We start from the raw sequence: 15,454 nt of genomic DNA, 5'->3' as shown, positions 1-15,454 counted from the left end.
TGGCTCAGACGGCAAAGCGTCTGCCTGCAACGCGGGAGACCCGGTTTCAATCCCTGGGTCTGGAAGATCTCCTGGAGAAGGAAATGGCAACCCACTCCAGTATTCTTGCCTGGAGAATTCCATGGACAGAGGAGCCTGATAGGCTACAGTCCGTGGGGGTCGCAGAGTCGGACATGACTGAGTGACTTCACTCTTTTTGGCTCTCTCCAGAAATTCAGTGGTAACATTATGCAGCTTAATTAGAAATACTTAACTATTATTCCATTAATCTAAAAGTTACTATTATTTTCATGAAATTTTCCTAATCTGTATCCTTTCTGGTCTACCATGGGTAGCAGAGCAGTTATTTAATAACGAAAGAATTTCCATAGGGGCCCAAGACGATAAAATTACAACCTGAGGAGATAAGGCGCAGCTGAGTTGAGAACCATCATTAACCGGTATGGGGACACCACCCGCCTACCAGGAAATCCTGTTGGACAGCAGGTGCCGTCTCTACTTCCGGTGTAGACAGGGGGCTTTAGTTCACGGTCAGGCAAGTGTGGAGAAATGATTACATTTCAGACTTGCTTTTCGTAACTCTTTAAAGCTAACACACTAATTCATTTGAGTCTCTAGAGTAAAAACCTAAACCACTGCAACCATCTAGTCACCTGACTAATCAAAGTGGGGTTTAAGCATTTTATTGTGCATATTCCTTTTACAGGAATTTTGATGCTTTATTAAAAGAAAACACGTGCTTGCTGCTTTGCGTACTTTCGGAGTGACTGAGGTAACCAAACAGTATGGCTTTATCCTTTTATCCCCCACCCAGAAAAGGTAACCAGAATGCCGACCAGGTCAGAGCTCGGTTCACAGCGAAGCGCACTCGGCTTCGCAGATTTGAGTATTATACCCGACAGTATGCTAAGCGAGTCAAAAAAGAATCTCGAGTACCAACTTCAGAATACTGATTAATATCGTCCAGAGCACAGACTCCTCCTCCTGAGACGCGTCTTCCGGGGCATAGGCGTGCTTGCGACTCGCATCAGGACCGTCCGAATAGGCGGTCTCACCGAACGGGTGCGGCTCGAGCGTCGCGTCGTAGTAGACCTTCATCTCGAACGCGCTCTCCAGGTGGGACGGGTGCCCGTAGACACCGATGCCCACGGGGCGCCGGAAGTGCGCGGGGATGGAGACGGCGTCGGCGCCGCACGTGGCCGACTGCAGCTCGTACTCGTCGAAGCTGGGGTGCAGGGTGCTGTCGGACACGTACAGGTCCGCGTCGCCCCGCAGGCTGCGCATCCTGAGGACGATCTTGCCCTCGTGGTTTAGCCTCAGGTAGCTGTAGTTCCCGGCTCCCACCTGACCCTGCACGACGTGCAGGAGGACCCAGCCCTCGGGCACCTCCTCCTCGTCCGAGGCCTGCGCCGAGGAGACGGCCTGCGACGCCAGCAGCAGCAGAAGCGCGCCCGTCCACGGAGCGGCCATGGCGGGGGCGCCAGGCGGAGGCCGTGCTCATTCGCGGGCGCCCTGCAGACAGACCACGGGGGGCGCTGAGCGCGTCCCGGCCGCCCGGGGGGCGCGCGGGGGCGGCAGGGGCGGAGGAGGGGGGCGCGCCGCGGTCGCACAGAGCGGGCGGCGGGGCGGCTCTCCGCCCGGGACTCACCTCTCCCCGCGGGCACCGCGCCGGCAGCTTCCGGGCCGGGCGTCCGCGCCCGAGGAGCCGGAAGGGAGGCGCGCGCGGAAGTGAGGCGTTCGGAGGAGGACGGTGCCCGGAAGTTGACCGGCGCCCGGAAGTGAGGCAGCGCCCGGACGGGGGCAGTGCGTTGTTTCCGGGTTATCGCGAGAACGGCGAAGGGGTGCGGACGCGGGCTCGTAACCATGACGACAGGGGCGGGGCGCTGGCCCTAAACTGCCTGGTGCTCAGCTGGGTTGCGAGTACACCTGGCCACCTGGCTGACTCAGGGGTAGGTCAAGGGGCAAGTGCGCCTTGTTCTCTCTTAAAAGCCTGTTACTTCGTGAACTACTCCTAAGAGAAGCTTTAAAATGCAGTTGTGTTCGCATTCAAGATTTATTTTGTTAACTTGGGATATGGTGGTAATGGGTGCCTATTGGCCACTGAAACATGCTTTCCCAAGAAAGAGTATGTTCATTTTAGCATCATGCTTTGGGTTGACCCCAGTCCCGTGTTTCATTTCAGAACGTGCTGAATCACTTTTGTGGAAACTGCTGCTGCTGCTGCTGCTAAGTCGCATCAGTCGTGTCCGACTCTGTGCGACCCCATAGTCGGCAGCCCACCAGGCTCCTCTTTCCCTGGGATTCTCCAGGCAAGAACACTGGAGTGGGTTGCCATTGCCTTCTCCAGTGCATGAAAGTGAAAAGTGAAAGGGAAGTCGCTCAGTCGTCTCCGACTCTTAGCGACCCCATGGACTGTAGCAGCCTACCAGGCTCCTCCGCCCATGGGATTCTCCAGGCAAGAGTACTGGAGTGGGTTGTCATTGCCTTCTCCTTTGTGGAAACTGGTGCAGTGTAAATATTAAAAACAGGCAATGACTCTTGTGCCCCTTTTTGTAGAACCTGAACTCTGTCAAGTAGCCACACGGTGTGGGTTGGTCATGTTCCTGAGGAGACCGTCATGTGTTGGGTTAAAAAATGTGTGTTGCCGCTTTGAAGTGTTACATCTGTGTCACCTATAGGCGTGTGAAAGAGGCTTGAGCGACTTAAGACGGATTATCTGAGGGGAGTGGTGTTGATTTGTGTGAAGTTAGGCGCGCTTCGTCCAGGTGCAGAGTCACTGGTTTGGGGTGATGACGGAGGTAGCACTAGGGGCTCTCCACACCTCCTCCTGCAAGAAGTATCCGGTACCTGTGACATCCCGCTGAACCTGGGCCATTTCCAACTCGAGCATTCTCCTGTCAAGAAAGCATATCAGGCAGGAGTACAAGGGAGTGTATAAAGACACATAGAGACGCATCAAGAAGTGACTTTAAACCTTCACATCGTTCTGGTTATCGGTGGTCAGCGGTTTGTGCTTCCTAACACGTCATGGTATGGACTGAAAAAGGCACACAGCCTAAAAGTTGAGATTATGTTTTTTTCTGAGGACTTCAAGCCTGGAACACAGCACCTCAGATGGCTCTGAGAGACTGCTTTGAAGAGGCAGTGGGGGAGCCAGGATGTATATAGGAGATTTTGTAACAAAGACCAGGAAGTCAGAACATCAGAACATTACTGTCAGTTAAATCCAGGGGTTTTGAAGAGTTGGACACAACTGGGCGATTGATTAACAACGACAGAGAAAACCAGATATCTTAATTTAAGGGATCTAGCACTTTTCTCGGAGAAGGTGATGGCACCCACTCCAGGACTCTTGCCTGGGAAATCTCATGGACGGAGGAGCCTGCTAGGCTGCAGTCCACGGGGTTGCTAGGAGTCAGACATGACTGAGTGACTTCACTTTCACTTTTCACTTTCATGCACTGGAGAAGGCAATGGCAGCCCACTCCAGTGTTCTTGCCTGGAGAATCCCAGGGACGGGGGAGCCTGGTGGGCTGCCGTCTGTGGGGTTGCACAGAGTCGGACACGACTGAAGCGACTCAGCAGCAGCGGCACTTTCCTGCGTATGAGAAGGTGCAAGAATCCGGGCTCACTGAAACCACTCCTTCAGTGTGCGCCTCCCTGTCCCAGACTGGTGACCTGTGCTTTCTCCTCCTGAGCCTCCTCAGGGTGGCCGGTTGGGAGGTCGTGATGTGATGGCTTGGTGGTGACAGAGCCCTTAATTCACTGACACGGCCGCAACATTTTTCTGTCAGCGGTTCTCTTTCATTTCATTTTGTGTCATAAAAGTACAAAATTTGTGTTTTAAGAACCAATGGCTTATAAAATCAGGCTTCTCTCAGCTGGGACAATAGAAAGAAGATATCTTTTTTTTTTTAATTAAAGCAGCTAAATATAACCCTTTAAAGTATTTACTAACTTAGGAAAGGCCTTAAAGACACAGGGAGGCCAGAGTATGATTTGGTGCTTTCATGCCTTGTGATCAACCGCTGCTTCACGCTTCACTAGTCGGTTCTCCATGGACCTAGAATTAGGACCTGTCTCCTATTCTGGAGAATACAGAGAACCTTGTATTTTCTTTAGCTACTAAGCAAGCCATCAAGGGCACGTTAATTATGGTGCCATGCGTCATTTTACTGTGGGCACTCAGCCTACTGTCTGATTACCACACTGTTTTCCAAACTCAAGAATAAATTGGCACATTTCTGGCTGGGCTAGTCACTAAAAGAGAAAAGAGTATAATCTTTTTATAATCGAAAGGGAGTAATTTTCTCTCTCTAAAAATACACACATTCATACGGAGAAGGAGGAACAGGAGGAGATGAGAAGGTCTGACAGTGGTGCTCCTTGAAAAGTAGAGAGTAATTATGTTTTTTCCTCTTGGATGGATTTTCTGGTTTTGTGCAGTTTACGTGGTCTTTTGTGTAACTAAAGGGGCTTGAATGCACAGCCTGCCCCCATCTGAGACTGCTTTCTGTTCCGTGGTTACTGGCGTTTTTAGAGCAAGGGCCTCTGTAGCGGTTCCTTCAAGTGCTTACGCAGCCTCAGACACCCAGGAGCCGCATCGGAAGCTGCCTGCAGTGTCTTCTGAGACTTTTCCTGGGACGTACACATGGGACTCTCAAACTGATTTTCTCTGGGAAGTCACGGCAAGGAGGTGGCCCAGGGAGGGAAGGGCCAGCGGTGCTATTTCTGTGCCGCATGGTTTCCTCTCGTGCATTCTTTGGGTGATGCAGCCTCTGGAAAATAAAGATATTCCTGCCAGCTGGGTTGTTCTAGAGATGGCTGAGAAAAATCCATTTCCTAGGAAACTTTTATTTGATTGTTTTAATTTGCTAACAGAAAAGTCAAGTGAGGATAGTTTTCACCTGAACACTTTATTCCATTTTAATTGTGTTTACCTTACAGGTTCATGAGAACTGCTCTGTCTTGATCCAGTGCGGGCGGGGTTCTTCTGGGCACAATGTCTGACTTGTAGGCACAGCCACCATGCTGGTTCCTCATCCAAGAGGAAAGGAGAATGCCTCTAGGAGCGCCAGGCGCTCACTCCTGCTCTGGTGTGTGCCGTCCTGATGTCACCCAGGGTCGGAGAAACTTGCTCAGGAGCTCAGACTCCGCCCCTCTGAAAGTCAGATGAGAAGAGCGGCCGTCTTGCTGTGACAGTGGGCAGAGCAGCCCCTGTGGCCTGAGGTGCTGGTGGGGAGGGTGTGCAGCTGGGCCGCCGTGGTCCTCGCCCTGGAGCCCGGCTCCCAGGTGCCTTCATCCCCTGCCCCACTCCACCCTCATCCACCTCCTGAGCTGCAGGTGGGCCTGCAGGCCTTGGTGTGGGGCTGTGCACACTGCATGTCCCAGTCTGTTATGGCTGCTGAGACGGAGGGAAGCCTCGCCAGGCCCAGGACAGAAGGAGCAGACCCCGATGGTGGGGCCTCGCGGCCCAGACCCGGTCCCGCTCCTCTTCACAGGGCATCCGTACTCCGGTGCAGCACCTGCGTTCTCACGGGATTCTGTCCCTCAAGGAGAGAACCCTTGCAGCTTTGGCTGACGGTCCACCAGGTGTCCACCCACGGCAGGTTACCCTTTAGGATGTCATGGTCCTCCACTGGCTGGCGTCTGGGGGCAAATCTGAAAGTCCCCACGAAGAAATGAAGGGCCGGCCGTGGGCTGGCCATGAGGGCAGAGACAGGGAGGCTTAGCATTCACTTCAGCTTCACGCCTGGAAGCCCGGAAGCTAGGACAGCGGTGTGCAGCAGTGAGAAGTGGGCTAGGGCAGAAAGGTCTTCACGGGGAGGGGCCGTGGACTGTGTGCTGGCTGGCCGGTCATGCTCACAGGGCTGCCGTCCAGGCTGTCTGGTCCAGGTCCCAGTCTGGACTTGGGATCAGCCCGACTCTCCCTCCTGGCCGCTCTCGGCTCTCACCCTCACACGCTGCTGCCAGATGGCCACGTGTCTCCTGAACGCCAACCCTCCTTGCCTCGCCTCTTTGTTCAGCAACCACCAGAAGTGCCCCAGGGTCATGTGAGCGTCAGGATGACCCTGTTCCATGATCAGTTCAGTGGCCACCGAGCCATGCCTGCCCTCAAGAGCATCAGCTCCCCACCTCCTGCCCCTTTCCCGTCTCTGCGGGTCCCTGCCCACAGAGTCCCCTTCTGCCCTGACTGCTACTTCCCCAAGAGGCCTGTCCAGGCCAAGTCCACACCAGCAGCCTGGTGGCCACAGGCCTGGGTTCCCTGAGGAGTCCACACGACCAGCCTGGTGGCCACAGGCCTGGGTTCTCTGAGTCCACACCAGCAGCCTGGTGGCCACAGGCCTGGATTCTCTGAGCCCGTCCAACCAGCCTGGTGGCCACAGGCCTGGGTTCTCAGTCCATCCGACCAGCCTGGTGCCAGGCGGTCAGGCCTGGGTTCTCCGAGTCCACACAACAGCCTGGTGCCGGGCGGTCAGGCCCGGGCTCTGCGAGTCCGCACGACCAGCCTGGTGGCGGGCGGTCAGGCCCGGGCTCTGCGAGTCCGCACGACCAGCCTGGTGGCGGGCGGTCAGGCCCGGGCTCTGCGAGTCCGCACGACCAGCCTGGTGCCGGGCGGTCAGGCCCGGGCTCTGCGAGTCCGCACGACCCGCCTGGTGGCGGGCGGTCAGGCCCGGGCTCTGCGAGTCCGCACGACCCGCCTGGTGCCGGGCGGTCAGGCCCGGGCTCTGCGAGTCCGCACGACCCGCCTGGTGCCGGGCGGTCAGGCCCGGGCTCTCCAAGTCCATCTGACCAGCCTGGTGGCCACAGGCCTGGGTTCTCAGTCCATCCGACCAGCCTGGTGCCGGGCGGTCAGGCCCGGGCTCTCGCCTTTGTTGGTGCTCGTGCCCCTGGGTTTCAGGTGCGCTGCGAGGCTGCGATGGGCTGTGGGGCAGAGCGGAAGCAGGTAACCCGGAGCCGCTGCCTCGTGTGTAAGCTGGGGACAGGGTCTGAAGCTTTATTTCTGTCCGTGTCTCATTGATTTATGCTTTATGAGACGCGGCCAGTGAACCAGTGGCCACGCTATCCGAGACAGTCAGCCCGGACGACAGGATGTTGTACAATAGTTGACTGGGCCCCAGATGAGCAGTCGACAGCAATGTGTTGTGCGGTTTCCCACCAACCAGCGTAGGAGGTGGCTTTGTCTCCTCACTGGTGACAGCTGTCGACTCTGGCCGTGATCTGGAGGTGCGGCTCGGGGCTGGTGATCACCAGGCCTCTGCGAGGGTGGCGTTCCCTCTGTTACCAGCGGGGGCCGCAGACGCCCCACGTCTCTGTGGGTCTGCTCAGTGGGAGCCGCAGGGCGGGAGCCCAGGCCTGCATGACTTGAAAGCCTGTGGGAGCAGTGACAGTCATGGCAGGGAACCTCTGGAGTGGGCAGGGCTTCTGGTTTCTCTTTCTTGAGGGAGAAGTGGGGAGATGAGTTAGGAGGTGTGACGTGCGTGTGTGATTGTACTGGTAATTGGGCATAAACAGCAGACTGGTCTGCATTAAGCATCATGCCCATGGTCGGTCATATGTTCTTGGGGCTCCAGGTGGAAGATGGAAGAACCACGAGAGGCTTTCTCCAGGAATGATGGCCGTGCGGGTGCTATCGTGGTGGAAAAGTTCCTGGTGGATTCCGTGAAGCCTGCATCCCACGTGCAGCTCGCCTGCAGTGGGCAGTGCTGTGCTTTCCCTTCAGATGGAAACGAGCTGTGCATATGGGACACCAAGGACCCTCCTCACCAGGTGAGAGTTACACGTGTGTCGCGTTCCGTCAGAGACTTGCCGTCACTGCTCGGTCCCTCTGACGCTGCTGGCACGGTTTTGCCCTTTGTGGATTCAGCTGCCAGCTCTGGGAGGAAAATGCTAACAAAGCGAAACATACTAAGGTTTGATTTTTAGGAATTAAACTGTCTGGAATCACTTAATTTAAAAACAAATTTAAATTAGTTAAAATTTCTTCTTGAATGAGTATAAGCAAGGAAAAGTTCATCTTAACACTATCAAGACAAGTCGAACTTGTGGATTTTTAGATTTTTTAACATTTTTTAATTTTCTTAAATAAAAAAATGCCCATGGTCATTCATATGTTCTTGGGGCTCCAGTTCGTGAGCCACTTCCCTGGTGGCTCAGAGGGCAAGGAGTCTGCCTGCAGTGAGGGAGACCTGGGTTCGAACCCTGGGTCGGGAAGATCCCCTGGAGAAGGAAATGGCAACCCACTCCAGCATTCTTACCTGGAGAATTCCATGGACAGAGGAGCCTGGCGGGCTACAGTCCATGGGGTCACAAAGACTGAGTGACTTCACTTCATTTTTTAATTTTTATTTTGCATATTTTTAATACTGCATTTAAGGGAGTTTATTGTGTTTGTTGCAGAGTTTTTAACATCAAACTGATAGAGCTGTAAAGACATCAGGTGCATTTTGCTAATGTTTGAGCTTAGTATAAGCGGCGGCGAAGGCGATGGCACCCTACTCCAGTACTCTTGCCTGGAAAATCACACAGATGGAGGAGCCTGGTGGGCTGCAGTCCATGGGGTCGCAAAGAGTTGGACACTACTGAGCGACTTCCCTTTCACTTTTCACTTTCCTGCATTGGAGAAGGAAATGGCAACCCACTCCAGTGTTCTTGCCTGGAGAATCCCAGGGACAGGGGAGCCTGTTGGGCTGCCGTCTATGGGGTCGCACAGAGTCGAACACGACTGAAGTGACTTAGCAGCAGCAGCAGCAGCAGTATAAGCGGGGTGATGCATTGCGCACTCTTTTTTGCTGCTTTCTTTGATTCCCGAGTTCATGTTCCTGAGATTCAGCGAGTTCTTGTTCCTGAGATTCAGCGAGTTCTTGTTCCTGAGATTCAGCGAGTTCTTGTTCCTGAGATTCAGCGAGTTCTTGTTCCTGAGATTCAGCGAGTTCTTGTTCCTGAGATTCAGCGAGTTCTTGTTCCTGAGATTCAGCGAGTTCTTGTTCCTGAGATTCAGCGAGTTCTTGTTCCTGAGATTCAGCGAGTTCTTGTTCCTGAGGTTCACCCGTGTTCAGTTCCTTACTGTGCAGTGTTGTGTTGTGGCTAGACCACACTTTATTGTTCTGCTGTTATTGGAGATTTGGTTTGTTTCCGTATTTGATTGCTACAAACATTTTTTCATATATCTTTTGATACACGTGTGTAGACAATTTCTGAGTCTTAAGGAGAGCATATATTTCGTCTAAAAGTTAAGCCAGGATTTCTGAAGTGATGGTTCCGACCTGTTGTCCTTCACATGGTGCGTGAGACTTCCAGCTGATCCACGTCCTCACCCCCAGTTTGTTGTTTAGCTTTGTCCCTCCTTGTGGGTGTACTGGTATTTGATTGTGATTTGAAGTTCCCTGACGATTAGTGAGCTCTAATGCCTTTGAGCACGTCTACTATGGGTGTGCTCGTCTGGCCGTTCTCTTCTGTGACGTACGTGTTCAGTCTCTTGCCATTGTTCCCTGCTCAGTCATGTGTCTTCTTGACTTGAGAGAGTTTTTTAGGTATTCTAAATATGAGCTTTATATTGCGTTGCGTTTTCTAGAGTTTTACGTAAGTGGAATCAGGCAGTTTTAACTCTTTCCGCCGACTTCTTTTGCTCAGAGTAATTGTTCCGAGATTCATCCACATTGCTGCAAGTGTCCACAGCGTGTCCTCTTTGTGTTATTGAGTAGGGTCCCACCCTGTGGATACACCGTGATTGGTCTTCATCCATCCTCCTGCTGACGCACACTGAGGCTCTTCTTTTCGTCTGTTATAGAGGGAGTTGCTGTGGGCGTCTGTGCGTCTTGTCTCACGTGTGTCAGTTAGGTGTCCGTTGGGTCGGGTTGGTTGGTGGTGTGTTCTCTCCGCTCTCTCTTTACGAGCGCTTGTTCCTCCAGTCGCTGAGGCGTCCTGAAGCCTGTGACCAAGCGTGGGCTGCCTGCTCCTCTCCTGCCAGCCCTGCTCCATGTGTCCTGAAGCGTCGTGAGGCAGGAAATGCTCGGCATCTTTATCTTCTTGATGAAGTGATTCCATCACGTGGCAGGCCGTGCTTTGCCTGATTCCATCGCACGGCAGGCCGTGCATTGTCCTGATTCCGTCACGTGGCAGGCCGTGTGTTATCCTGATTCCATCATGCGGCAGGCCGTGTGTTGTTCTGATTCCATCACGTGGCAGGCCGTGTGTTGTCCTGATTCCATCACACAGCAGGCCATGCGTTGTCCTGATTCCATCACACGGCGGGACGTGTTTTGCCTGATTCCATCACACGGCAGGCCGTGTGTTGTTCTGATTCCATCACGTGGCGGGATGTGCCTTGTCCTGATTCCATCACACAGTGGGATGTGTTTTGCCTGATTCCATCACATGGCAGGCCATGCATTGTTCTGATTCCATCACATGGCAGGCCGTGTGTTGTCCTGATTCCATCACGCGGTGGGATGTGTTTTGCCTGATTCCATCACGTGGCAGGACGTGTGTTGTCCTGATTCCATCACGCGGCAGGCCGTGTGTTGTCCTGATTCCATCACGCGGTGGGACGTGTTTTGCCTGATTCCATCACGTGGCAGGACGTGTGTTGTCCTGATTCCATCACGTGGCAGGCCATGCGTTGTCTTGATTCCGTCACGCGGTGGGACGTGTTTTGCCTGATTCCATCACGCGGCAGGCCGTGTGTTGTCCTGATTCCATCACGAGGCGGGACGTGTTTTGACTGATTCCATCACGTGGCAGGACGTGTGTTGTCCTGATTCCATCACGCGGCAGGCCGTGTGTTGTCCTGATTCCATCACGCGGTGGGACGTGTTTTGCCTGATTCCATCACGCGGCAGGACGTGTGTTGTCCTGATTCCATCACGTGGCAGGCCATGCATTGTTCTGATTCCATCACATGGCAGGCCGTGTGTTGTCCTGATTCCATCACGTGGCAGGCCATGCGTTGTCTTGATTCCGTCACGAGGCGGGACGTGTTTTGACTGATTCCATCACGTGGCAGGATGTGTGTTGTCCTGATTCCATCACGTGGCAGGACATGTTTGGCCTGATTCCATCATGCGGCAGGATGTGCCTTGTCCTGATTCCATCACTCGGCAGGCCGTGCATTGTCCTGATTCCATCACGCGACGGGACGTGTTTTGCCTGATTCCATCACGCGGCAGGATGTGTGTTGTCCTGATTCCATCACGCGGCAGGACGTGTGTTGTTCTGATTCCATCACGTGGCGGGATGTGCCTTGTCCTGATTCCATCACGCAGCAGGACGTGTTTTGCCGGATTCCATCATGCGGTAGGATGTGCCTTGTCCTGATTCCAGCACACGGCAGGCCATGTGTTGTTCCTGTTAATATTTCTTACTCTGCGATTTTGGTGCTCTTTTCTTTTTGGAGTCTACTTTATACTTTTTTTTTTTTTGTATTTTAAGGCTATTATTTTTTAAGAGCAGTTTTAAGTTTGCAGCAAAATTGAGGGGAAAATAGAGATTTCCTTTATCTCTTTGCCCCCAAACATGCATTTCCTCCCCCAGGCCAGCACCCCTACATGGTATATCTGTTACAGTTGATGAGCCTGCATCGATGTTGTTTTTACCTGAAGCCCACAGTTTGCCTTAGAGTTGACGTGTGCGCTCTATGGGTTTGGACAGGTGTCCAGTGACATGATAGTGTGATGCAGCGTGCTCCCCCTGCTGAAAGTCCTCTGGGCTCTGCCCGCCCCTTCCTCCCCCTGACCCCTCACCCTGACAGCCACTGATCTCTCACCGTCTCCGCAGTTTTGTCTTCTCCAGAATGCTGTGTGTTGGAATCATGCAGTGTGTAGCCTGTTCAGATTTACTTCTTTCACTAGTAATTTGCACTGAAGCTTTCTCCATGTCTTTCCTTGGCTTGATAGCTGATTTTTTTCCAGTGTGGAATTGTATTTTCTTGTCTGGATGGGCCAGAGTTTGTTTATTCATTCACCTACTGAAGTTGCTTTCAAGTTTTTGCAATTATGAATAGCTGTGGTAAACATCAATTTTTGTGCAGACATAAATTTTCAAAGTGAAGTGAAGTAAAAGTTGCTCAGTCATGTCCGACTCTTTGTGACCCCACGGACTGTATAGTTCATGGATTCTCCAGGCCAGAGTACTGGAACGGGCAGCCTTCCCCTTCTCCAGGGGATCTTCCTGACCCAGGAATCGATCTGGGGTCTCCTGCATTGCAGGCAGATTCTTTACCCGCTGAGCTGTGAGGGAAGCCCACTCCTTTGGAAAATGCGAAGGAGCAGGATTGCTGAGTTGTATGAGGAGTATGCTTCACTCTGTAAGAAAGTGGCCCTAGCAAAGGATGAGAGTTCCTCTTGCTCCATGTCCTTGTCAGCATTTGGAATTGTCTACTCTGGATTTTAGCCATTTTGACAAGTGTGCAGTAGTATCTTATTGCTGTTTAATCTGAACTTCCCTGATGACTGCGTTTCATGCTTGCCACCTGCGTATCTTCTTTGGTGAGGTGTCTGTTAGGGTCCTTTGTGCATTTTTAATTGAGTGGTTTATTTTCTTGTGTCTTAAGAAGTCTTTGTATATTTTGGATAACAGTCCTTCATCAGGTATGTCTTTTGCAAATATTTTCTCCCAGCCTGTGGTTTTTGTTTTTTCCTCTTGATAGTGTCTTTCATGGAGCAGAAAATTTTAGTGTTAGGGAAGTCTGGCTTATCAGTTCTTACCTTCATGGGTCATGTCTTTCATGCCTCATCTGAAAAGTTGTTGCAAGCTCAAGGCATCTAGAGTTTGTCTGTGTTGCCTTTCGGAGCAATGTAGCTTTTCCCACCGTATTGCCTTTGTTTCTTCATGAATGGTCTGCTGACTATTTCTGGCTCTCTCTTCTCTCCCAGGGATCTGTTTGTCCTTTCTTTCCCAACGTCACACAGTCTTGATCAGTGGAGCTTTAGAATAAGCCTTGAACTCGGGTAGGTCAGTCCTCCACCTGTGCTATTTATGTGACTGTTGTGTCTTTTGCCCCCGCCAAAATAAACTGCAGAGTGAGTTTGTTGATTTCATTTGCATTATACTGAATCTATAGATCAAGCTGGGAAGAACTGACATATTAATAATCTTGAGTCTGCGTATCTGTGAACATGGACTCTCTCTCCATGGATTAAGTTCTTATAATTTTCAACCTTGTGTACATGGAATAACACCGCTTGGTCACGGTTATGATTCTTTGCATAAATGGTTTGGTTTGATTTGGTAATATCTCAGATGTTCGGTGAGAATTTTTGCATTCATGAGGGAAACTGACTTGTGATTTTCTTCTCTCGTCATGACTGTGTGGCTTTGGTATCCAGGTAATGCTGACGTCAGAGAACGAGCAAGGAAGTAGTCCATTTCTTCTGAAAAGAAGTGTCTCCTCTAATTTTTCTTCTGTTTTCTAAAAGATATCTGGTAGAGTTGGCAACATGCCCCTCCCTCCCACCTTGGGAGGCTGTATTTCTCTTTTAAGCAGAGATTTGTTAGAATCCACCCATTGCATTTTTTTTTATTTTTAATTTAAAAAAATTTTTTTTATTTTTTAAATTTTAAAATCTTTAATTCTTACATGCGTTCCCAAACATGAACCCCCCTCCCACCTCCCTCCCCAAAACATCTCTCTGGGTCATCCCCATGCACCAGCCCCAAGCATGCTGTATCCTGCATCAGACATAGACTGGCGATTCAATTCTTACATGATAGTATACATGTTAGAATGCCATTCTCCCAAATCATCCCACCCTCTCCCTCTCCCTCTGAGTCCAAAAGTCCGTTATACACATCTGTGTCTTTTTTCCTGTCTTGCATACAGGGTCGTCATTGCCATCTTCCTAAATTCCATATGTATGTGTTAGTATACTGTGTTGGTATTTTTCTTTCTGGCTTACTTCACTCTGTATAATCGGCTCCAGTTTCATCCATCTCATCAGAACTGATTCAAATGAATTCTTTTTTACGGCTGAGTAATACTCCATTGTGTATATGTACCACAGCTTTCTTATCCATTCATCTGCTGATGGACATCTAGGTTGTTTCCATGTCCTGGCTATTATAAACAGTGCTGCGATGAACATTGGGGTACATGTGTCTCTTTCAATTCTGGTTTCCTCGGTGTGTATGCCCAGCAGTGGGATTGCTGGGTCATAAGGTAGTTCTATTTGCAATTTTTTAAGGAATCTCCACACTGTTCTCCATAGTGGCTGTACTAGTTTGCATTCCCACCAACAGTGTAGGAGGGTTCCCTTTTCTCCACACCCTCTCCAGCATTTATTGCTTGCAGATTTTTGGATCGCAGACATTCTGACTGGTGTGAAGTGGTACCTCATTGTGGTTTTGATTTGCATTTCTCTAATAATGAGTGATGTTGAGCATCTTTTCATGTGTTTGTTAGCCATCCGTACGTCTTCTTTGGAGAAATGTCTATTTAGTTCTTTGGCCCATTTTTTGATTGGGTCGTTTATTTTTCTGGAATTGAGCTGCAGAAGTTGCTTGTATATTTTTGAGATTAGTTGTTTGTCAGTTGCTTCATTTGCTATTATTTTCTCCCATTCAGAAGGCTGTCTTTTCACCTTGCTTGTAGTTTCCTTTGTTGTGCAGAAGCTTTTAATTTTAATTAGATCCCATTTGTTTATTTTTGCTTTTATTTCCAGAATTCTGGGAGGTGGATCATAGAGGATCCTGCTGTGATTTATGTCTGAGAGTGTTTTGCCTATGTTCTCCTCTAGGAGTTTTATAGTTTCTGGTCTTACATTTAGATCTTTAATCCATTTTGAGTTTATTTTTGTGTGCGGTGTTAGAAAGTGATCTAGTTTCATTCTTTTACAAGTGGTTGACCAGTTTTCCCAGCACCACTTGTTAAAGAGATTGTCTTTACTCCATTGTATATTCTTGCCTCCTTTGTCAAAGATAAGGTGTCCATAGGTGTGTGGATTTATCTCTGGGCTTTCTATTTTGTTCCATTGATCTATATTTCTGTCTTTGTGCCAGTACCATACTGTCTTGATGACTGTGGCTTTGTAGTAGAGCCTGAAGTCAGGCAAGTTGATTCCTCCAGTTCCATTCTTCTTTCTCAAGATTGCTTTGGCTATTCGAGGTTTTTTGTATTTCCATACAAATCTTGAAATTATTTGTTCTAGTTCTGTGAAAAATGTTGCTGGTAGCTTGATAGGGATTGCATTGAATTTGTAAATTGCTTTGGGTAGTATACTCATTTTCACTATATTGATTCTTCCGATCCATGAACATGGTATATTTCTCCATCTATTAGTGTCCTCTTTGATTTCTTTCATCAGTGTTTTATAGTTTTCTATATATAGGTCTTTAGTTTCTTTAGGTAGATATATTCCTAAGTATTTTATTCTTTTTGTTGCTATGGTGAATGGAATTGTTTTCTTAATTTCTTTTTCTACTTTCTCATTATTCGTGTATAGGAATGCAAGGGATTTCT

The 15,454-nt window shown here is 50.3% G+C and overlaps 2 protein-coding genes across 2 annotated transcripts in view; one reads left to right on the top strand and one right to left on the bottom strand.

Moving 5' to 3' along the window:
• Positions 668-1,948, bottom strand: C9H6orf120 (chromosome 9 C6orf120 homolog). The gene is made up of 2 exons (XM_018053492.1): positions 1,649-1,948; positions 668-1,512 (listed from the first exon to the last, which is right to left on the bottom strand). The coding sequence occupies exon 2, from the start codon at positions 1,468-1,470 to the stop codon at positions 916-918; it is 555 nt and encodes a 184-aa protein (XP_017908981.1). The 5' UTR covers positions 1,471-1,512; positions 1,649-1,948; the 3' UTR covers positions 668-915.
• Positions 6,837-15,454, top strand: part of WDR27 (WD repeat domain 27) — a 175,578-nt gene continuing 166,960 nt past the window's right edge. Inside the window, exon 1 of the mRNA XM_018053525.1 lies at positions 6,837-7,770. Within this exon, the coding sequence (XP_017909014.1) occupies positions 7,582-7,770 (189 nt within the window). The 5' untranslated portion in view covers positions 6,837-7,581. The remainder of the gene's footprint in view (positions 7,771-15,454) is intronic.

The sequence above is a fragment of the Capra hircus genome, chromosome 9, assembly GCF_001704415.2.
Source record: "Capra hircus breed San Clemente chromosome 9, ASM170441v1, whole genome shotgun sequence".
NCBI lineage: Eukaryota > Metazoa > Chordata > Mammalia > Artiodactyla > Bovidae > Capra > Capra hircus.
The sequence above is the reverse complement of the archived record's forward strand: the minus strand, read 5'-3'. Positions and strand labels throughout refer to the sequence as shown.